Source organism: Rhagoletis zephyria, unplaced genomic scaffold (genome assembly GCF_001687245.7).
Source record: "Rhagoletis zephyria isolate East Lansing unplaced genomic scaffold, Rhagoletis_zephyria_1.1 Rzeph_scaffold_00055, whole genome shotgun sequence".
Lineage (NCBI taxonomy): Eukaryota > Metazoa > Arthropoda > Insecta > Diptera > Tephritidae > Rhagoletis > Rhagoletis zephyria.
In genome coordinates, this window is record NW_016157139.1 from 319,678 (window position 1) to 344,587 (window position 24,910).

The following is a 24,910-nucleotide window of genomic DNA, read 5'->3' on the forward strand; positions in this document are numbered from 1 at the left end:
TTAATTATGAAAAAACATCCGTTAAGTGCAAAGCGCTTCATTTTAATATTGGCGTATTTCAATTGAATATTTCTACACTAAATACTAAAATTTGTATACTTAAATTTATTACGAGTTGGGTTGGTGCTCTTTCAATCCGATTTTTTTTCTTTAAATTTAGCACATTTTGCACAAGCAATAGTTTATGATTAATATATGTAAGTATGTACCTAAATACGTTAAAATTACATGCACATAGTTTTACAATTATATTAAGCAAAAGCCAGAAGTTTTGAAACAAGCTCACAGCAACGAAACAAATGACTGAAATTTTAATGTTACCTTGTATTTAATTTTTTTTCTTTCGTGAAACCTAGATTACTTATAAGTACCGTGCCGTACAAAATTATTGGCTCGGAGACTCTTTTATCTGATCACAATTTCTAATCAGATCTTTTAGAAAAATTTTGAAAAAGTAGCTTTTGAGCCAATTAGTAAGTGTAAGTCTGAAGTTACCAGAAAATTTCGTTGATTTTTTGCAATTATTTATTTTTTGCTGCCAGTGTCTTCCACATACAAACAAATGTCGAACATAGTTTGTATGGAAGAAACTCTCAGTAAAAACAATACCAAAAATCAACTAATTTTTTATAGGCTGCAATACTTCATTTTCAAAATTTTTATAAAAAAGTCTGAATAGAAAGTTGCGAATTTGTATGCAAAATTATTGCATTTTCCCGAGTTTTGCAGAAAGTGTAGAAATTTTATTTTTATGTTTTCTGATGTATTTAGTATAAACTATATTTCTATAAGGAACAAAAAAGGTACATGTATTGTGGAAAATCCTCTGTACTTTAGTTGTGATAAATTGTTCTGTTTTGCTGGTGTACGTTGTAATGATCTCATGATCTCATGTTTTTATGTTTTTTTTTTGTTTGTCAAAACAAAATTTTACTACATCTTTTCGTACGTAATTTTTGTCGAAACGAAATGGAAAGGAGCGAGCGGCCTCTCCCCTCCTTAAGTGCCCCGGTTTGGCATCAGAGATATCTGGCAGCCCTAATTGAAAGTAATTTTTGTATGAGGATATTTAATAGAAACTTGTAAAGAAAACCAACTCCCGATTGCGTCTGCATGACTCCTGCACGACTTTACAATTCACTTTAAGTTGGTTTTGTCATAGCTAATGAAAAGTGAGGTATTAATCGAAATCTCGCCAAAAAGCTAACTATAAGTTGGTTAGTTTTAACAATTGATAATTTTTCACTGCAGGGAATAAAAAAAAAATCAAATTAACAGAAAAAAAAAATAACAGGTTCTGTACCAAGTTTTTCTTCTGATTAATTAATTTGTCAGAAACTATCAGTCCTATCGGAAAGTGATGTATATATGGTTTATGGAGAAATTTATTAGCTTAGATTTGACGTATCTCATTTTAAAATTGTTAAATTGGTTCGTAAGATATACGTGATTAAGTGGAACCACTTTTTGTTTTAAGCTGAATAACGGTAAATGGCAAATATCTCGAAAACGTATCCATGGAAAAAAAAGAAACTCGATTTTCGGAATCACCGAGCAATTCTACAGGGACATTGAATAGTGGCATCCATTGAACATTTTTGCTGTAAACCAGTGTTATCGTAATATTGCAGCCTTGTGCATTTTAGATTATATGTTGCTAGTGACTAATACCGATTGGCAAAATTTAGCTAATCGAAAGCGTGATGTAGGCAAAGTCGGCAAAATTTTCGCGTGTTTGTTAAAGTGTACATAAAAATGTTTCTCAATTTTTTTGTGTAAGAAGCGTCATTTGACGGTTTCTTTGTTTTACGCTCGCAGTTTGAGCTTAGCCGAGTTTTTCTTCGAGTAGCTCGTGAAACAAACCTATTATGAGATTTGAAGTTTTTAACATTTTACATTATCTATTACATAATATTGATTTATTATAAATATTGTCATTAATTGTTTTTTCTCATTCTACCCTCTTGTTTCAAGCCTTGCCAGATTGCCTTCCAAAAATTACAATATTTATTTTATAAGGGCTTTTCCGTGCCCTTAATATAGAGTAAAATAAAGGTAAAAAAGGCAAATATCTTAAAAAGTCAAAAAAGTCAAATGTATATGAAATCAGGGAAAGCTAAATTGAAGACATTCTTTATCGAATATACTTTATCTCTTTAGCAGAAAAAAGGCAATTTCCATAAAATCCGTTCCCTGTTTATAACATTACATATTTCACTTTTAGAGATGAATCAATTCCAAAGTGACTTAATGTCAATTGGCATTATTTCAATTTTGGCCTGTATATTATTTTCATTAACATTATTTCACTTTTGGCCTATGTGTTAATGTCTTTGACATTAATTCCATTGACATTATTTCACGTCACCACATATATTGAAGTTGCGATTGTTCAATTTTCTTGTATATTTTTAATTCATTCGCTGCATGGAAAATATCGATTTTTATATACGATACGTCGATGCAAAATTTCATTGCATCAGATCGAAAAACCGTCGATGTATTTTGTTGACTAGCCTCCCTAAGGTGGTCGCCACGCAATGAGCAGCAAAGCGGCGAGCGGCTGAGCGGCGCCATACAAAAATGCCGCTCAGCCGCTCAGAAATGCCGCTCATTGCGTGGCCCCGGCCTAAGGCAAATATGGTACCACACACAGTGATGCCAAATTTAGTCAGAAGGAAAAAAGTTACAGAGTTGTTTTTTTGCAAATTAAGACAAAATTCGATATTTTTCTAGAAAAATTCGATTTTATCCGAATTTTAGCACCAGGGTCATTCCATTGAAAAGAGGAAAACGACCCTAATTATCTCTATTTCAGTAGTAACCTCTTTTTAAATGACTGCATTTCATTAGCCTGCGGGAAAGTGTAAACAAAAAATCAAAAGAAGTTGTAATTTTTGCCTATGGAAACTTTTATTTCATGCATAATTAGTTTACACTACCCTGCAGGAAATGTGTCTAACTATAAGCTAACTTTATGTTGATTAGGAAGGAGCTGAAAGTCGCTTATTATCTGTATATTTTCTTTGACGAAAGCTAACTATATTTCTATGGCGATGGCCTCGAAATAGTCAAGGGTGGTTACCTCTGCATTAGATGTAGTCAAGGGTGGTTACCTCTGCATTTGATGCAAATAACTTGTAACTAACTTCTTTTGGACGTAAAATATCAATATAAAAAACTAAATATTTTGTTATTTATTTTTTTATTTATTTTTCTTTTATTTATTTTATAACATTTCACATTTGTTTCTATATTCTGCTGTAGGTGATCCCATATTAGAACTACGTCAGACATATGTAACTTCAAAATGATAATATGAAATTTCGATCTCCCTTTTATTTGTACTCAATTCGAAATAGTATTTGCGAAGTGCAGGATATTTAAATTTAAACGCGTTTAAAGAAAACAATCTCGAGCTTTACTCCTGCATTACTTGTCCACTTGTTTCAAGTTAGCTTTTTGTAGCTAACCACAAGTTATATATTTTATAGAAATCCCGCAAAAAAGCTGACTACAAGTAGGTTATTTTTTATCAATTGATAATTTTTTTCTGCAGGGTAGTCACAAGGAGATGTCCCACCAGTCACAAATTTTTATTTTTTATTTCTGCGAAGATTATATAAACCTCATTTTTATTGAAAACGAAAGCGTATAATTCATATCCCAGCAAACAATTATGTTTGATATAGATTTGAGAATGATTTGAAATCAAAGCCCTTTCTCAAATGTCAAACGTTTAAACGTGATTTGATATTGATTTGAAAATAACAGCTTTCTCAATAAAAAGGGGAGCTTAATCTCCATTTGAGAATATGGTTTGTTTAGGCCTTCATGCAAAACCAAATGATTTAAAGGTCGAACCACCCTAATGTAAAAGTGCATTGACTTGAGCCGACCACACAAACATACTCAGGCATATATACGGCCTACCTTTATTGCTACCTCGTTAGCAATAAATGTATTATTTCCCTTGTAACATACTTTCGTTAAGTTTCCCCTCCGAGCAGTTGGCTGCCGGCGGGTAAACTTAACTTTGTCAAAGCGGGACCTTTTCACTTCTTTCGAGCTATCAAGGAGACCGGACGACTTCAGCCATCACCCAGCGATACATATTAAAAGGTAATCACATTGTACACCCACTGATTTATTTGATAATAAAGCCACTTGAAATTCAAGCTATTATACACTAATACACTTGGTTGTGTTTTTTCCATTTTCTTTTTTTCAATTGACATTGGTGCCACTGTGGGAGTTGCGACCCATTGGTTCACCGATCGTTCATGGTTAAGGTGCATTTACGTGGTATGAATCTGTTCATAAGCCGTATGAATTGTCCTATAAAAGAAGCACCAACTCTATAAAGAAATGAATGAAAGCGATATATATTTAACATTTTTGACTTATATACTTGGCAAGTATTTTTTTTGTAAACAACAAACAAAAAAATTTCATTTTGTGCTAACTTCGAAACTAGAAGCTTATTTTATTTTTAATGTGCTTTAAAAAGAACCTACTGCCAATAAAGCCTTGCGGTTTGCTATTTTTTCAAATGCTTCCATTCAAACATCTTTGTGGATAAACAGTTTTTTGTTCAGAAATTGCTTGTTTACGTTTTTTGTCTTTCATATTAAAAACGTTTGGCATAAGTTGAAATCATAGGGATGCCGTTTTCTTTCGTTTCTCAATGCATTTTATACTTGAAAAGGCACCAAAATATGTATGCAATACTTTTACATATCGTCATTTAAAGTACAAAACCGCGCATCAAGAAAATGCAAAACCTTGTATGTGAGGTTGCCTAATTTTATACTAAAACTAAAATTTGTCATAATTCAAAACGGTTCCCTCTTTTAAACTTAATTATCTCTTCTTATGTCTAAGTATCGAAATTTTAGTATAAATGATTAAGGGATTGATGGTAGGAGCTTCCGGTGCGCAAATATCTTTTTTTGGCACAAATGTCAGTTACGAGGTTTTGCAGAACCACGATACGCGATTTTTTACTTTAAACGACGATATACAGATTGGCGCTTGCACAATATGTTAGTGTTTGGTCTAGCTTCTCCTCCCATATGGGGCGTGCACCTTGATTTTGTCACACAAAGGGGAAGGGCAGTTTTACGCCGACTCCGAACGGCAGTTGTATTTTTATGAGAAGCTGTTTTCATGACAGAATACACTCGGAGGTTTACTATTACCAATAGAGGAACGACAGCGAACAGCGGAGTGTATATATCGATGGCTGAGTGGAAGATCGACCTATCTCGGCAGCCAGTTCGAAAACGCGCTATTTCAGAAAACTTTTCAACCTACTTCAGAATTTTATTGAAAAACACTCTATCTCAGAATTTGGTTGAATAACGCCCTAATTCATAATCCGGTTCAAAAACGCCCTATCTCATACGAAAATACATTGAAAATAAGCTGAGATAGGGCGTTTTTGAGTCGTCAGCTAAGATAGGGTGTTTTCAATCAAATTCTGAAGTAGGGCATTCTTGAAAAGTTTTCTGAGATAGGGCGTTGTTGAAAATTTTTCTGAGATAGGGCGTTTTCGAACTGGCTGCTGATAGGTCGATCTTCCACTCAGCTATCGATATGTAATATAAAAAATAATGAGAGGTACTATAAGAAAATGTACCCAAAATTCAGGAGCAAATGAAAAAATGCTCATTGAAAATAACTCACATGTATAAATTAAATAATATAACTTAAGCGGTTACAGCGCTAAACAAAAGTAAGAGTTAGAAAAAATAGCAATGCGGTTTGAAGGAAACATAAGACCACAAAATGTTTGTTTGTTTCGTTAATTCTCCCAACCTTTTAAGATGTGACACTCCATTCTTTGTAAAAGCCAGAAAGAAGCATCAACTGTATGAAAAAATGAAAGGGAGAAGTATACATACCTTCTATAATTTTGACTTATATGTATATTTGGCAAGTCTTTTTGTAAACAACAAAAAATACACATTTTCATTTCTTTGAAAGCTTGGAAAATATAGGCTTATTTTTACTTAAATGTGATATAAAGCTCATCATGTTGTGTAATGTCTTGTTATCATAGTGCTTTGTATTTTCATTGTCCACCATACGTGAATCGTTTCTATGGAAAAAGATCTAGTACAATGATTTTTTATTGTTTTGAAATTGTTTGTTTATTGTTTTTAATTTTTAAAATTCCTACATTTGACATGTATGTGAATGGCGGAGTTGCCGCTTTCCTCCTTTTCGGTGGGTTTTATATTAAAAAAGGCATCAAAATGGGAAAAAACCTCCTTGGTATCTCTGCATCTGTTAAACTTTTTATGGGAAGATGTATGAAAATCCAACTTGCTCTAATTTCATATGCTTAACAGTATCACAACAGTATGTTTACAGTATCTCCCCATAATTTTTCATATGAAAAAATCTATTATATGCATCCCTCATTTTAAAATTGTTAAATTGGTTCGTAAGATATACGTGATTAAGTGGAACCACTTTTTGTTTTAAGCTGAATAACGATAAATGGCAAATATCTCGAAAACGTATCCATAGAAAAAAAAAGAAACTCGATTTTCGGAATCACCGACCAATTCTACAGAGACATTGAATAGTGGCATCCATTGAACATTTTTGCTGTAAACCAGTGTTATCGTAATATTGAAGCCTTGTTGCATTTTAGATTATATGTTGCTAGTGACTAATACCGATTGGCAAAATTTAGCTAATCGAAAGCGTGATATAGGTAAAGTCGCCAAAACTTTTGCGTGTTTGTTGAAGTGTACATAAAAATGTTTCTAAATTTTTTTGTGTAAGAAGCGTCATTTGACGGTTTCTTTGTTTTACGCTCGCAGTTTGAGCTTAGCCGAGTTTTTCTTCGAGTAGCTCTTGAAACAAACCTATTATGAGATTTGAAGTTTTTAACATTTTACATTATCTATTACATAATATTGATTTATTATAAATATTGTCATTAATTGGTTTTTCTCATTCTACCCTCTTGTTTCAGGCCTTGCCAGATTGCCTTCCAAAAATTACAATATTTATTTTATAAAATATCTTCCAAGTCCTTAGTATTTTAAATACAACGGACATTCGTGATTTTAATAGAGCATAAATGCACATTTAATTTGCATAGTAATAATTGGATCGAGGAGCAATTAATGTAGAATAAGATGCAATCAAAAATATGCTGTTAACGCTTTAAGAAAAGACGCATTATTTTATATAAATATTAGGAACAAATTCAATTTGTTTGCCAGTCAAACTTACAGATTGCTAAAAGGGGAAAACAAAAAGTGGCATGAGCCATTCATCAGGATACCGGAAATATGATGATAATGAGTGTAGTGGGCCTAGACCACCTGTACCCGGAGAAGAAAGTCGAGCTAAAAAGGTAAATAATTTAACAAAGATTAACGACCTACATGCATAATTCTTATTTTTACCCACTGATTTCTAAACAAGTACGTGTGTTTGATTAATTTTTGAATTCCAGATGACCGAAGGGGTGGCTGACAATTCCCGAAACTCACCACCGTCATATTTGAATTGGGCCCGAACACTTCATCATCTTCTGGAAGATCGTGATGGTGTAGAACTATTTAAAAAATATGTTGAAGAAGAAGCACCTGGGTATAATGATCATTTAAATTTTTATTTCGCCTGTGAAGGTTTAAAACAACAAACTGATCCAGAAAAAATCAAACAGATAATAGGAGCGATATATCGGTAATAAAATGCTATTTATGATTTGTGAAAATTGTATGCAATATTTTCATATTTAAAGGTTCCTACGAAAAAGTCAGCTGTCAATACCTGAAGACTTGCGTCGAACAATAAAAGCAGGTCTTAAAAATGAAGTCCCGCTCACTCCGGACGTATACGATTCAATGCAGCAACATGTGGAGGCCACCATACGTGACAACATTTATCCTAGCTTCCTGTGTTCAGAAATGTATATTTTGTATATTCAACAAATGTCCGTTTCACATGAGCGTTTTGGGAGCGGTATGGCTGGTTCCGGCAGTGGAAGCAGTAGCGGTGCTAGTTGTGGAAGTAGTGGGGTAGGAATTGCATCGACCAGTGGAGCTTGTGCGCTACTCTTGAGTTCTGGGAAAACAGCTTCGTCGGTAGCGCCTCTAATTAATTTGCCAATTAACGCTTCTGGAACTAATGCACTTCTTGGAGGTACTTGTAGTGCAAGTGGAAGCGTCTATGGTCCTTCAACTTCAGCCAGCTCAAGTGGTTCTGTTAGCGCAACAGATACGCTTCCGCGCAGCTCCACATTGCCAACCCTTCATGAAGATTCGGAGTTGTCGCTTTGTGATGATCTGGAGAGATTACGTGTGGAATGCGGTCGAATACCAGGAGATATGCCGATACGTCTTACCCACGATCTACTTTTAGCAACTCAAAAGAGAAGACTGGAAATACGACCCCCTGGGTAATTTTCTAATTGCTTATACTGATTAAATATTTGATTCTGGTTAGCAACTTTATCTTTTAAAAATATATACATGTTTTTTGCTTTAAGCTGCTTAATCTCCGGCGAATAACATTATACATAATACAAATTTTCTAAACGAGACTATACTCATTATTTAAAGAAACAAATTATTCAGCAGCAGAGTTAGAACTACTGAAAAGGCTCAGTTAGTCTAGACTTAATTTTCGCAACTTAACTTAATATTTTTGCCAACTTGTTATATGAGAAACTGTGTTGGCGGTTTGCTAAAACTTAACTTACCGTAAGAAACTCTAGATTTCTTAATTGATGGCCTAACGTAAATTGATAGCAGTGAGAGAATCAGGCTTGCCAGATTTTCATTTTTGTATTTCTTAAAAGTAAACAATTTTTTTGGATACATTTTTTATATGTGGCATTATGGGCGGTAAACTATGAAACTTTTCGCTTCTAGCTGATGTTGACGTGTTGAGTAATCATTGACGATTTCTTACGATGAGTTAAATTTAGTTTACTTTAGATTAACTGAGCGAGAACGAGAAAAATTTTGTACATTCGATATACATATAGATGTGTATATATATATAGATGTGGATTATATAACTAATAGCGTTTTCTTTTCTCGAAATATTGTTGCATTTATTCGGCCCTTAGTCAGGACTGCCAAGTTTTCGTATTCTTTTCTCAGCATCTTCACATGCATATTGCGTGCTCTTTCCTTAAAGTGTTGCACTCTGATAATGTTGCCATATAAGGTGAGATTTTTTTCGAGAAAAGAAAGCGCCATAATACAGAACAGAATTGACTTACTTACGAATATACATACATATGTATGTACATTAGGGTGGTCAAAAAAAAAAAAAATAAAGTCGGAGTTTTAACGTCGGCACACCCTAAGATTGAACTATATCGAAAAAAATATACTCCAATTTTTTTATTTTGAAATCAAAAAATATTTAGGGAGTGCTCAAAGCGCTCAAAGTTTTCCATGTATTTTATATAGAGAAAAAACAACTTTTCGTTGAAATAGTGTAGAATTCTTGAAAGTCAATATTTTTCGATCGGAAAAACTTTACTTATCTTCAGAGGACTCCCAGTAATAATACCCAATTGTTTTTTTTAACAACTTTTTCATGGTAACTATATTTTATAGGTCCTCCAAAGCCCTTAGAAAATGCAATGGGGGGGGGGGGCAATAAAAAATCTTTTATCATAAAAAATGGTTAAATAAACAATTGGATATTAATACTGGAAGTCTCCTGAAGAGAACCACAGTTTTCCGGTCGAAAAATATTGATTTTCAAGAGTTTTATACCATTTCTACGAAAAATTGTTTTTTCCAAGGAATGAAACCGAAACCGAAACCGTAACCGTTATCTTGACCTGAAAAGGAACGATACCGAAACCATTTCAATCACAGGTTTCAATCGGTTTCCAGAAATTTACAAAAATAATAAATACAAATTTCTTTGAAATAAATGATTTATTTAACCAAAATCGGCAAGATTTTGCTAAAATTCTTGTTAAGTAGTAAATAAGTATGGAAAGGTAACTTTTCGCAAAAATCTGCTGATGACTTTGTTGTTGTGAATCGATAATCGATTAATTATATTTAAGTAGTTTCTTTCCCGTACGCAATGCGAGATCCCGCGTGTGCCCAAAATAGCCCAGAAATCATGCCTGTACTCAACAAAATGGGTAATAGAGAGCGAAAATTCGAGCGTATTCGATCGTAAAGGCACTGGCCCAATGCAGGCTTGCTTTGCTTGCTTCGCTCCGAGAAGTGTCAAAAATTATTTGGAATATACTAAAATGTATAAAGGCTGGCCAAATGGGAGCTTTTCTTCACTTGCTTTAAGTGCATCAAAGTTTTAAATAGACAAATGTTTTATTTGAAAGCGTTTTGTAGGCTTTTGACAAAGAGGCATGTTCCTGTTCAAAATACATAAATTCAAACAAAAATTGGCTTACTTAATTTAAAAAAAGTAATTCGAAATGAAATTTAACATATCGTTATATTATAGTAAAAAATTGCAAAGCTCACTTTTACAAATTTTACAAGGGAAGAAAAACTTCTTATAGCTCTTTTCTTTAAGTAAATCGCTTTTCTAAGTTATAGTTTTTTTAGTAAATGTAGATATACATATGTATGTATCATTATTACCATTTCTTTTAAATACAAACATTATTTCGCAGGGAACAGACATTGACTTTTCCACCACACAGCTGATTACTTTGACAGCGTTTCAAGCCGCCATTCGACCAAACAAGTTTTCAAACTAAATCAAAGCAAACTAAAGTCAGCAAGGCACGCAAAGCAAGCCTGCATTGGGCCAGCGCCTTAAGTGTATTCTTCTTCCTGCCCGAAATAGCCCGAAATTTTCTCCGAGTAAAAATGGATAAAGTGTCAAAGTGCATATCAGCTGTATTGTGTTTACATGTTGCCTGCATTTACTTGGTGCTTTTAAGGAAAAGTGAATGGCCTGTTGATGTATTTTCAATCTATGTACTTAAAATCAAATTTGTGAAACCAAAATTCAATTTCCAAGTGTTTGCATTTAATACCATGTTCTGACCGACAACCAAAACATTTTTCCTTCATTTTCTTTTCATTTACAACCTTTAACTTTCATTCTTATTTTGCTTTGGCCAGGCAATTAACAATAAATCCGAAATGGCGTATTAAAGATGATAAAATATGACTTCCACTTCGATAAATAATCGAAAAAAAAAGTTTTAGCAACGAAAACATGTTTCCGATGTCGGTCAGAACATGGTATAAGTGACAAAAACAAGAACAACGTGAATCAGCTGTTTCTCGACTTGTGGGCACGAAATGTGGGTTTTTGCGTTTCCGTACTTCTGAACTTTGTTCCATTTTTGAAAGAAAATGTTTCTCTTATTCTCTAATTACCAAATCCGGTCCGGATTGTTAGGGAAAGAACCTAGTGTTGATATTATCAGTGAACTGTAATTTTCGATTTTCTTTCCTCAACGTTTAAGACATTGTGATTTAAATAATATCAACAAAATTTCTGTGAAAAACCGAAACCGGAACGAAACCGAAACCAAAACCGAAATAAATTTTGAAGAACGAAACCAAAACCGAAACCGAAACACTTGGCAAAACCGAAACCCAAACCGGAACGTTATTTTGAATCGGTTTCATTTCTTGGTTTTTTCTCCATATAAAATACATGGAAAACTTTGTGCGCTTTGAGCACTCCCTAAATATTTTTTGATTTCAAAATAAAAAAATATGGGTATATTTTTTTCGGTATATAACAATCCTAGGGGGTGGCGGCATTAAAAATACGACCTTATTTTTTTACATACATTTTTGGACCACTTTAAGTACATACGATCGTGGCAAGGTTCTAAAGGTGAAATTAGTCAAGAACGTAGAACTTATACTTAAACGCTGACTGTATACGCAGAATTTTGTCGATTACTGGAGCCCTCAGTGTTGCTTACTACAGTGTTGTCACTCATCAATTCCTTTTCATAAACTAACCTTTTCAACTAGAATTTTTCGTGCTATAATAGATGCTAGCTAAATATAAACTACATATTTTTCAACAAAAACCTTATTCGATAGTCAATTTCAAATATTTTAAACGTATTTTGAAAACGAACTTATAACTTTTTTACCATCTGCAAAACTGACGAAGTGGCAACCATCTACAGAAGGGAGAAATCAGCTCACACGGAAATATCTAAATCTCGCAGATTTTTGCGCTACGGGCTACAACTACAGAAAAATTCTGCGGTGTTGAGTTTTCATTTACATGGCTCCCTGGGCTCATTCCACGGTGACGGGTGTGACATTTCAACTCACATTTTAAGGCTTAATTCTTAAACTGTAATACAAAATTCTTTAAAACGAGTATTTTGTAATAGGTTTCCGAGATATACACAATGCCTAGAATAAAAATTTCAAAAACAATTTAATCCGAACGAGTTATCTGAATTTTAGCCACTGTGACGGGTGTGACGAGTACTCAAACAAAATTAGCTACTCCTTACTTTCATCAGAGTTTTTCTGCTAATTATGTCTTCTGCTTATGGTTTTAAATAGTTCGTTGTATAGTTAAATAAACATTTTCAACATTTACGCCAAAGTTGCTTACCGCTATTGGAAATTATAGATTATGTGTTCCAAACTTTACTGTGACGGGTGTGACTTGACTTTGTGACGGGTGTGACAAGTTGAGCATGAATACATAAATACACATTATTAGATAACTAAGCTAACTTTATTTCTCAAAAAATCGGATTTTACGAACACATACAAGATTCTGCCACCTAAAGACGCGATAATCCTTGATCGGACTCTTCTTCTCCATGGTATGCCTTAGTAATTGTAAAGTACGTTATTTTTAAATAGTATGAGCCTATTACCTGTCAAACCGCGGCCGTTACCTGTAAAAACCGTTTTAGATACTTTTTTTTGCCCTGACAAGCGAAGTAATGGTTTCTTTTTATCCGTGGCAGCATAGCTTAAGTTTTCCCATCGCTCGAGCAACATATCTTTATGATTAGCTTTATCATCGCTGATCACAAACAGATATATGACACATTTCAGATTAGCAGATAAGTAACGGTAGCAGTCCCTGGCCGAATTTATTGAAGTTTGTCAAACTTTAAATTGTGACGGGTGTGATATGTGACGGGCGTGACCAACATAATCGGTTCTTTTTTCGAAAATAAAAGCATATAAATACTTAAGAGCAGTTCGCACATACTTCCCTGTGTCATGGAGTTACTTTCGTCAGCTTTTTTACACTGTCCAATATGTGTTTTCCTTCAAAAAATAACTATTTTGTGTATTTTGTGACGGGTGTGACATTAAAATATGCTTTGCTTCAATATATAATAAAATATTTAGTACTTGCCCGAAAAATTTGAAAATTACGTTACAATGCTAACGAATTTTTCTCTCCACTGACGGCTTAAACAATGCAAAAAAGATAATAGACTACGAAAATCAGTCTTGTAAATTTTGAAAAAAATTAACCTCATGGGTTTGCAAATGGTACAATATAAAGTAAAAAAATATCTGATTTTGAGATAAATTTCAGAATTTTGGCTTTCAGTCTTGAAAGTTAGATATAGTTACTCTTACTTACTAGAAATAATACAGTCACATTCTTTAGTTTATTTTCGTTTCATTCGGATCGATTACCGTGGAATGAGCCAGGGGTAAAACAGATCGTGTCAGTTATCTCGAGTTTACGTACCGGTAGATTTACGTTCTTGACTAATTTCGCCTTAAAACTGACGGGAAGAGAACTGAGAATATGTCGGTTTGATTCGGTGGCAAGTTTCGGCTAGCTTATTTCAGCATACCAGGAAGCAATAAGATCTAAGTTCCGATCTATTCTAGTATGGATTTTGTGCGGTGAAATAATCTACCCACATACAACTAGTCTGTTGAAGGCCCTTTTAGTGTTTCTAAAAAATATCCAAATAGATTCATTTTTCTAGGGATAGACAGAACTGGTCGGTTCTTTGGTATTATATCGGGAAACTAGCTCACCACGAAGAAATCGCAGGACTTTTTTTATTTAGTTAAGAGCCTCATTCAGTTGCAACCCAGTGTCAAAAGAACATTCAACACGGTTAAAATTTCCTATTAGCTAATATGCACAAACATTATATAAAATTATTAGTTATACAGAATATTTGCGTAATATACAGATGCGTGCAACTAATTAGCAACGAAATTCAAAACGATATTGCTTGCAAATTACACCCCTCCACAAAAAAAAATTCTAAAAAATCAACGGTAATGTTCAGCGACTTGAAACTTGCACCTTATTATACTAAAATTGAATGGGCTACAAAACTGCATACCCGAAAATTTTCTAAATAGTCTAATTAAAAATGTTGAAATTTTGATGACAATTTTTTGAAGTTTGATTAATTTTTTTTGCAATTTGTGCAAGCTCTGCAACTTTTGTTATTGTGGTTTCTGATATAGATTGAATTGTATTTTAAATGAAAATTTTTAAAAATAAATAAATAAACATAATTTGCAAGCAATATCGTTTTGAATTTCGTTGCTAATTAGTTGCACGCATCTGTATATTTGTTTCAAAGTATCAGAACTAATTCACAACAGTGTAGTTTTTTCCTTTTCAGTGTAATGCATCAGGTTGCTTATTTCTTAAGCGACCTTAACTCGGATAAAAAATCGATTTTATTTTTCGTGTATTTCTTATAATCATCTAGAAAGAAGATCTTAGAAAAAGAGCAAAATATCGAGCCCTAACCGCCAAAACAACGTAAGCGACATTTTTTTCAAAATTTTCATTTTGATGCAGAAATGCATGTAGATGCTCTAGGAATATTTCTGCATCAAAAAGAAAATTTTGAAAAAAATTTACGTTATTTTGGCGGTTAGGGTTCGATATTATGTAAGTAAATCGCTTCAATGCACAGTGTGGCGACTAGGAGAAGGTAGGTGGACAAAAGTCAATGCTAAATTTCAATATAATATCGGTGCCTTTGCACGAGCAATACTCCAAAAGTATCATCAATGCAATTTTATTATTTTTGTAAAATATCAGTAAATAAGCAGTAGTTAGCCGTTAAAGTTGGTTTATCAGCTGAAGTTGCTTATTTACGGAAACTGATCCAAATAGAACATCATTTGAAATGAAGTTTTTTATTGGCTTGAAATGGTATTTTGCCAGTTTTTTTGAATGAAGGTGAAAATTTAAGGGTTTTACTGATATCTTATTTTCAATTTGTGACATTGAACTAGAATTCGTATGGAGAATTTATAGACAGTAGTTGATTCGTAAAAATATTTATCTTTTTTTATTTTTTCACCTTTGATAGAGTTGAAAACATTTTATTTGACAACGTATGGCACAAATCGGAGTTTAATATATATGGATAATTTCTAGTTTGATATTTTATAAAAAATATATGTATTGATGCTATTTTCATGCCTTTTAATGAATCCTATTATAAGCCCATGTAACGCTTACAACTATTAAAAATATATATATTACCAAAAGGCGTGTTTGCTATCAGTAAGTGGGAACTAAACAAAGAGTGCTTCAAAGTGAACAGAGAAACTTGTTAGTAATAACGGTACATTTGAGAGAGCAATACTCCCACAGTGTCATAAATGCAAATTGTTTTCCTAGAATATCAGTAAACAAACAGTTGTTAGCCTTGAAAGCTGCAGCTGTGTATTTACTAAAACCGATTGAAGTAGAACATCTTGCGAAAGGAAGTCCAGCCCTATCTTCGGCCTATGAAGGGTTGCAAGAAATTATTAATAAAATAAAAGATGTTTATTTGGAAATTTCTTTCCTAGCCATGAGGTAGTAGAAAACGTGATTTTGCCACAGTCAGAAGAGGCTTAATAACCTAGAAGTAAGAATTGCAGAAGGTATCGGCTACAGAATGCTAGAAAGTGTTCGCCTGTAGCTACTAACGAAGATCTGTTATGAATGATTTTGATTGCGTCAGATTCTCTCATAAATAATTTGGGAAATGTATCAAAAATAACTTCTCAATATTTCCTGAGGAAGCACTCAAATTACCTATAGCACCACGAATTATAAATAGCATACAATTTAAAAATGAACAATACGAAGAAGGTTATGAAGATTCAGAAAGTGAGCAAGATGGTGGGTACCTGCTACTATTTCCGAATTCTGAGAATGAACCTTTCAATTGCGGTTACATTTTTATGTTTTAATGAGTTCTCCATATAATTTTTATTTTAAGTTTAAAGCATGTACAGTTTTCTAAATTTTTCGAAATTTGTATATGTATACATACATATTATGAATTAAAATCGCTACTTTTCAAACTAACTTTTGTTTTGGTAATTTTGAGAGAAAGTGTTAATGAAACAAAAAGTTTTGAAAAGTTTTGCTCTTTTTTAATTTGATCCCAGAAAAAATTTGTTTCTTGAAGCCATAAGATATTTTAAAATATGTATATAAAAAAATATCGTTTAAATTCTCTTTCTCAAAAATATTTATTTGGCCTTGTAGCTGTAGTATTTTAAAACGTATACCACAAATCATAAAATACTCTTTTTAAACATAATTTAACACTTTCTGGGTCAACAGTATATTACCGACCCCGGTCCTAGACATTTTTTTTTAGTTTCGACCTTATCTATCTAAAACACTAATAAAATAATTTTACCCAGCTAGCTTCTTCTAGTCGCCACACTGTGCAATGGTTGGCTTTAATATGACTGGTTGCTGCTAATGAAATGTTGCGAAATTCGCATGTTTTATTCGGTACCCTAGAAATTTAAAAGAGCATGATACTTAACCGTGGTAATCAAGTATATTTTGTTTCTATTTATTTTTTTTTTGCTATTGCTATTTGGAACATATATACATAAATAAGAAATAAAGCCTATTTTAACATACTCTAGTATGTATATTTTTTTCAGTACATACAACTGTTTTTTTCTAATGTATAATTTTTATGTTTATTTTCATTTATGTTCATCATGAATTGTAATCCACAAATATGCTTCATCACAACAACCAACCAATGATCCATCTGGCATGATTCCTTTCGCTACACGTCGAACACATGATGCTGTTCCTGTATTATATTTACACTCTGGTCCCTACACATTATATTAATTTTTATTTTTTCATTTATATTATATATGTTTTGTACACGATGTAAATGCAAATATTGCATGGATATGATATTGATCTTTATACCAACTCATCCTGCATGCGAATAGTGCTCATGGGTATGTATACCGTGCGAGTGCAAATACTTCTTACGTTCCGAATTCTCGTGTTGATTCGGAAAGGGCGAGCGTAAGTTCCGGTGGCCGAACTGATTCTGATACGATGTCCCTTTCTAGTTGTTCTATGTAAGTATATATATAGTTCCATAAATAATGTAGTTACGATCGGTAGGTCTGGTTGAGTAACTCACGAAACTGTATTTAATTTTTTTACTTATTTTTATATAAAAACCATTATCGTAACACTCTTACTAAACAATTATAGCTCAGCTAATAAAAAAAATGCAGTGTGGCTTTAGAAAGAAAAATGTTTTCTTTTAAAGAAATAACAATTTGTGCAAATACACCCTTTACTTGTGGAATTTTACGAAATAAGTTTTAAATATTTTAATTTCGACTTATTTTATCATTTTATTTTATCTTTATGGAAGGTTATAACTAGGGCTCGGAATCCCATACAAATGCATGCTTTTATTGGGCATATTCAAATGGAAAAGGTTAAGTTATCTTTCCGAATCGTGAAATTTCCTTTAAAATGGCATTCAATCGTTAGTGCATATTTCGCAGAAATTGCATGGCTTTGTATATTTCTTAAAAAATACTGTTTTTGCATATTTATTGCGCATATTTTAGTATATTTTACAATAAATGCCTTTGGTTTTTGCATATTTTTGCCGTTTTTGATTTAAAACCATATAAAATTAGTGCGACATCTCTTGACAAAAAAACAATTACCTCGAGACATTTACGGAAACGAGGCAGCGGACGAACTAGCAAGACGTGTCCCACGCGGTTGGCAAGGGCGCCTCGCTCAGGCAGATAAAAGAAAAAATTACCGAAATTTATCACACGAAGGCCAAGCAGAGGTGGAACCGTGTGCTATGACTACGGTGACCATTCGTACCGATTTTGGCGGGACAGTACCGATTTTGTGAAAATTGTCCCGCGGAATATTTTTTAAAAGTCGGGACGTATAAGAGTCCCGATTTTTTATATTCATACCGTTAAATCCCTATTTTCAGTGTTTTCTTGCTCTAACAAAAACAGAGAATCTGTGAGCTTATTTGCATAACGAAAAACAAGCTTATAATGCTCCTAAACCGCACAAAATCATTGCGCAACCCGAGACTTGTACATGCCAATATTGTGGAAATTACTACACAATAATATTGCGCAAACATTATTTTGGAGAAACGTTGCTCAAGTAAATATGTTCAAGAAATGTAAATGTGTGTTGTATATTTTGATAGCTTCAGCTTGAAAACGCAAAAAAAAGATTAAAAAGTTTTGTATTTTATTCTACGCTCTTGTCCATATTTTACAATACGATCTGGACACCAAAATGTCACAACTAGACACAGTTGTCGCCACACGCAACACAAATTATTGTACAATAACACAAGCATGAGCAAAATATCAAAATGATTTTGATTTTAGCGCAATAACTGTGCAATTTAGTACAAACAACCCCGCACACGAAACAAACGACCGACGCAAGCTTGATATTGCGCAATGTTTTTTTTTTTTTTGTGGTTTAAGGATCCTGGAATAGCGGCGCATGCAAAGAAATTCCGGAAACTAGTACATAATATTTATTATTTATAGTTTTCAAAACCTCCCATCTGCCAGCCATGGTATCAAAATGGGGCATTTGTGAACAAAAAAGTATCAAAGTATCAAATCAAAAAATTTAGAAAAAAAGTATTAAAAATTATGCAATTGTATCAAAACGGCAACTTTGGTGGTGTTACTAGAATTCGCCGCGGTCCTTCTGAATGACGAAATGATGTGTTTATCGTATTTTAGGGTACTTCTTGCCGTCATTGTGCGTATAATTTGTTGTTCTTATTCTTGATTTTGCTCAACCGGTACCACCTTGTATAAATTCGCCATATTCATTACTTTGGTAAACACGTCAAACAAGAAGCAATTCCAGATTTTTTGCTGGAAAACTACATACACATACATAAGTATACATATGGAAATGTATTTATTTAATATTTGTTTAAAAGAAAAAATGCCAGTTATAAAAACTTTTTATGCAGTGGCAAGTTTTGAGAAACTTTGCCAAATTACATTAATTTCACTTTTTGCAATGTTTTTAGAGTTTTGTACCACGGTTTGTTTGTTAGGAAAAATATTTTGGTCCAATATTTTCACAAAACAATTCACGTTCACGATTTATTTGCTAATATTACGGTTTGTTCGTCATCGGAAAGCATACTTCCAAGATCGTCTTAAATAACCTAACGAAAATGTTATGTCCGGGAACAAGTTCTTGGACTTTTCCTTTGCACTCCCTGGCGGCAACAATGATCCGCTTCGATGGTGATTCTGTCCTTTAAACTGCATAGTGTAGCTGGTGGCACTTTCAAAATGGGGGAGGAGTATCGTTGGTCCACAGAAATCCAATATACATACACTTATTTCCTACGAAATAAAAAAGGGGGCGGAAGGATTTTTGCGCAGAACTTCTTACTAAGTAGAATTCTCATTTCTGTGTTGCGAGAAAATTAGGGCGGAAGTATTTTTGAATTGAATCACGTGTGACGATAATTGTCTTACGATATCCTGTTGGCGATTGTCTTGCTTCATGGAAACCAAATTTTTTTTGATCTTTTGTGCGATATCGTAAACTCGATTCCAATTTTACTTCACGTAACGGTTTGAAATACCACGTAGTATTAAATAAACGTGCGTTCTTTTTAATATTTTTGTTAAGGCAGGAATTGAAAATAATGCTTTAATCGTTTATCTTTCCAAGAAAAAATATCTGCAAATACATTTTTTTATATTGTTCCTGACAGTCATTTCAGCCAACTTGTTCAATCAATTTGTTTGCCTCAACTTAAATTCCGGCATTATTAATATACATACATATATCCTCCTTGGATTCCTTAACGAAAGTGGCTATTAAAAGTTGACTGAAAATTGCATTACCGAAAGGAACTAATTATTCATAATTTTAATGTTTCAATTAACCACCGACATAAAATCAGAGATTTGGTCACTGAAACGACCTATGTTATGGGATTTTTTGTTAACTAAAACTCACCACTGCAGGACCGTGATGTTGTCCTTACCCGTAGAGAGGTTTCTCTCTCTCTCTATCAGCAATTTGATATGTTGATATTTACAGAAGGGCGTTCCGGTGGGTAGCTGAACCAAAAGAATAATTTGAACTAGAGTGCCAGTTACTGTCGAAATTCGACAGTTTTTCTAGTTTTAGAAGGCTTGGAGAGGTTTTCTAACTTAACACGTAGCGATACTTATACGGTACAAATTAACTAAGCGGAAAATCTTCTGCTAACACGTAACAAATTTTCTTTTTTATCTGAGAAGGTCATTTGAGGACTTCGGCAGGACTTGGAATTGACCCGATACATTCAAGTTTATCGATAAATTTCAATGATTTGATACATATCGATAGTTCGATGAATTTCAAGAACAATAAAAATTCGATAACTCAACAAAATTCGTTAACTCGACCAATTTCGATAACTGTGAAATTCGATGGCTCGATAAATTTCGATAACTCAAAAATGTAAAAACTTTGGATACCTTTATAAATTTTTACTTTTGACATCTCCACATTTCTCGAAAACTATCTAAACATTTTGATAACTCGTTACACTCTGTTAAGACGAATAAATTCGATAAGCAGTGATAAATCGATAAGCTTATATAACGTTGAAATTTCGATAAATCGATATATTTTGAAAATTCCATAAACTTTGCTTTGTTGAACCAACCAATTTCAGTAGATCAATAATTATAATTATGCATTACGACACCTCGATATATTTCGTTAAGTCTATAAATAATGATAATTCAATAAATATCGATAACTTGATACATTTCTTTAACTTGACAAATTTCGTTAATCCCACACGTTTTTATAGCTCGATAACTATCCGTAAATATGGACAACTAAGTTTCTGTGTGTATCAATTTCGACAACTCAGTAACCATTGATCAGTTTGAATAGTTCGATACGTTGCGATAACTTAATAAGCATGGATAAATTTCGATAACTATAAACTTCGATGATTCGATAAATTTCAGTAACCTTTATGGCTGATTTTATTTCGATTCCTATCTTTTAACCTAATTCTTATGTATTTCTCATTGTCTCCATTTTCGCCTTTATCTCAATTTTCGTCTTTATCTTCACTTTTGCCTTTTTTTGTCTTCATCGTTATCACTTGTTTCTTCATCTTCACATTTGTATTTATTTCAAAGTTTAATTTCAAATACGAAGTAAAACAAAATGCGAAACGCTTGAATTGAACAGGTTGCAAAAACAATCGTTAACAAATATGGAAATTTTTAAACGACGATTTTCAACCAATTTCGAAACTATAAAAACTCTCCTCATCTACAGAAAATTACTTTCCAACGGTGTTTCTGGTTTTGAAATCGGTAACTTTACCTTGGTCTTCATCTTTGTCTTTATCTTTCACATCTTTGCTTATATCCTTTTCTTTTTCTATTCACGTAGATGAGATGAGGTGCGATGACGTGATAAGATGTGACGTGATTTTATGTGATGTGATAGGATATCATGTCATGTGTTGTCATATCCTCTGATGTCATGTCATATGATGTCATACCATATGATGTCATATCATGTGATGCCACGTCATGTAATGCCATGTCATGTCATACGATGTCATATCATGTGATGTCGTCATGTGATGTCATGCCATATAATGTGACATTATATGATATGTCATGTCACATGATATCGTGTGATGTGATATCATATTATGTGATGCAAAATCATGTGATGTCTCTTCCTATCATGTGATAAAATGTGATGTGATGTCATGTAATGTGATCACATTCCATGTTCCGATTAGTGTATCGATAACGCTGTTGATAACTGTGTTGATAAAAATACCGATAACAATATCCATACACATATAGAAAAATACAACGATTGTAAAATCGATTAATTCAGTGATAAATATAACAATCATCAGTATCAGTATCATAACAATATATCGTTGGCTTAGTTCGCAAACGTGCTAAGTCCACTTTTTATGTAAATTGAGATTTTGATGCAGTAAGATAGCATAACTGAAAATACATCATTACCAAAAAAGAAAATTACCGTAATGTCGTTTTTACTTGTTGGTATGCATTGGTACGCAAATGTGCTAAGTCCAAAAAAATCAAAAAAATATATATACACGTCTGTCCGTGTACACGATAACTCGAGATATCTCAACGAAATTTGGTATGTAGGTTGCCCTTTATCCAAGGTAAGTTGGTATTAAAAATGGGCGAATCTGAATGTAACCACGCCCATTTCCGATATAAAGGTATTTTCTAACGATGCAAAAACTACGATATTTCAGTAAATATTGGATGCAAATTGTTCAAAATTAGTATGTGAAGTAGATTTTTTGTAAAAAATATTATTGTGCAATTTTTGGAAAATGGGCGTGACCCCGCCCACCTATTATGAAATGCTGCATCTCAGTAGCCCATTCACCAATCTCGGTACGAGCCTTATTTAGGGTCTAGCTAAGAAATCTGTTGAAAACCTAATTCACTTAAAATCGATGATCGCGGTAACCACTCAGCAGAAAATTAGATTATGATACATTTTTGGATAATGGGCATGGCGCCGCCCACTTATGGCCACAAATTTGTAACTCGGTAACCAATTTATCAATTTCTACCAAACTCTGTGCACTTAATAAATCTGGTACGGAAAAGCAATTCGTTGAAAATTATTCAAATCGGACCAAAATTACATTCGCTTCCCGTATATCTAACGATAAATTTCAGATCTCTTAATCTCTTAACAATAAATAAGACTGCGTGACACCGCCCAATTTATGACTACAAGGTGTATTTCGGTAGCCACTTTAGCGATTTCTACTAAACGTGGTTCAATTATTTCATTGAGTTTAACTCAGGATATTATCGAAAACGTTTAAAATCGGGAAAAAGACCCTGCTTACGACAGTATTTGATACCTGCGCCGGGTTTCGCCCAAACTTTACCTCTTTACTTGCTTTTATTTATTTTCTTTTATAAATGGTACATAAATTTACGACTTAAAATAGTTATTTTTGTTAATAGCAATGAAATAAAACTGTATTACGTTATAATTCATTTTAAAACAATAAAATATATTTAAAGTAAACAATTAAATCTTTTAACAATAAAAAATAATGGAAAAAAGGTTGATAGAAAATGTGCTAAGTCCACATTAAAAGAATAAAATCTTAAAGAGAAAATGTAGTAAGTCCTAAAAGGGCCTATAAGTCTGCAACAGCTTTATTTTGAAATTGGCCGATTATTGGTACTAAAACAAGACGAACTAAGGAATAAAACTGCATTTACAGATTAGAAAAATATTGACAACAAAAAAAGTTAGACGGTTTTTTGTCCCTCCTGAAAAATAAAAAAAAATGGACTTAGCACGTTTGCGAACTAAGCCAACGATATGTAAATGACTAAATCGATAACAAAATCAATTATTTAATCGATTATTATACCGATAACAATATCCATTATTGTATCGATAACAATATCGATTATTATATCGATTACAATAGCGGTTATTTAATCAATAACAGTTTCGATAACAATATCGGTTATTTTATCGATAGCAATATCGATTATTATATCGAGTTTTATATCGATAACAATATCGATCTTCATCCTCATCCTTTTCTTCATATTTATCTTTATTTCTGCATATTCCTCTTCACCTTTACCTTAAAGTGTTTAAATTTACTTTGATCTTCGTTTTTTGCCTGTATCTCTAGGCATCTTTGTTTTTGTTTTTATTCTCAAACCGCTAAACCACTGAGAAGCATTTCCATGTGCATTATTCCCCTAGAATTTGACAATTTACTCCCAACCAACCAACTGCCTAAAGAAGTTTCACTTCATAAATTCAAGAAATGTTCTTACCCGTTCAGTTACCCTAATTCTTATTTATCCGTCAATGTCTCCATTTTCGTCTTTATCTTCACTTTTTTCTTCTTTTTTTTGACTTCATCGTTATCATTTATTTCTTCATCTTCATATTTATCTTTATTTCAAAGCTTAATTTCAAATGCGAAGTGAAACAACATGCGAAACATCTCAAATTGAACATGTTGCAGCAACATCTATACACAAATCGGAAATGTTTAAGCGACGGTTTAGGCCGTAATTTTCAACCAATTTTGAAACCATAAAAAAAAGCCTTTCCAATGGTGTTTTTGGTTTTGAAATCGGTTCGGTAGAATCGCCAAACGAACGGAGACAAAATTTATGTTAGCGTATTAATATATAGATATGAACATAAATGGTCTGTAGGCAAAAAATAAAAAAATTATAGTTTAAAAAACTAAAGCCTCCCTATTATAATTCCCATTCGTACTGTCGTCAGGTATGTAACTTGATAGTAGAAATCGCTGCATCTTTTAGGCGCATCAATATTACATAGTTACATCCCGAGCTAATAAAATGAAGGTAATAATCTCTTTTCAAAGTACTGCATCGTCCTTTTAGAAGATGCCTTGAAAGACGCATGCATTTTTTTTAACAAAAATGTTGTTCGAAAGTATCGCAAACGTTCAAGTATGCTTTAAACTTCGCTAATAAATTAAACGAGTGTTATTTTATCCCAACATTTCTCGCTACATCCTATAACTAAGTGCCCGTTATTGTAAAGAAAATATCCATTATGTTTTCTTCACATT

At 33.0% G+C, this 24,910-nt stretch overlaps 1 protein-coding gene across 6 annotated transcripts in view; it reads left to right on the forward strand.

The window, feature by feature from the left end:
* Axn (protein axin) overlaps positions 1–24,910 on the forward strand; it is a 370,696-nt gene that overhangs the window by 181,539 nt on the left and 164,247 nt on the right. For 2 of the 6 annotated variants that reach the window (XM_017623899.1, XM_017623903.1), the window contains exons 2-5: positions 7,245–7,378; positions 7,481–7,713; positions 7,772–8,428; positions 17,190–17,324. In XM_017623899.1, coding sequence (XP_017479388.1) covers positions 7,286–7,378; positions 7,481–7,713; positions 7,772–8,428; positions 17,190–17,324 — 1,118 coding nt within the window. In that variant the 5' untranslated portion in view covers positions 7,245–7,285. Of the gene's footprint in view, positions 1–6,991; positions 7,379–7,480; positions 7,718–7,771; positions 8,429–17,189; positions 17,325–24,910 lie in introns of those variants that run through there. The other 4 variants (XM_017623888.1, XM_017623894.1, XM_017623908.1 and 1 more) reach the window with 3 other exon arrangements.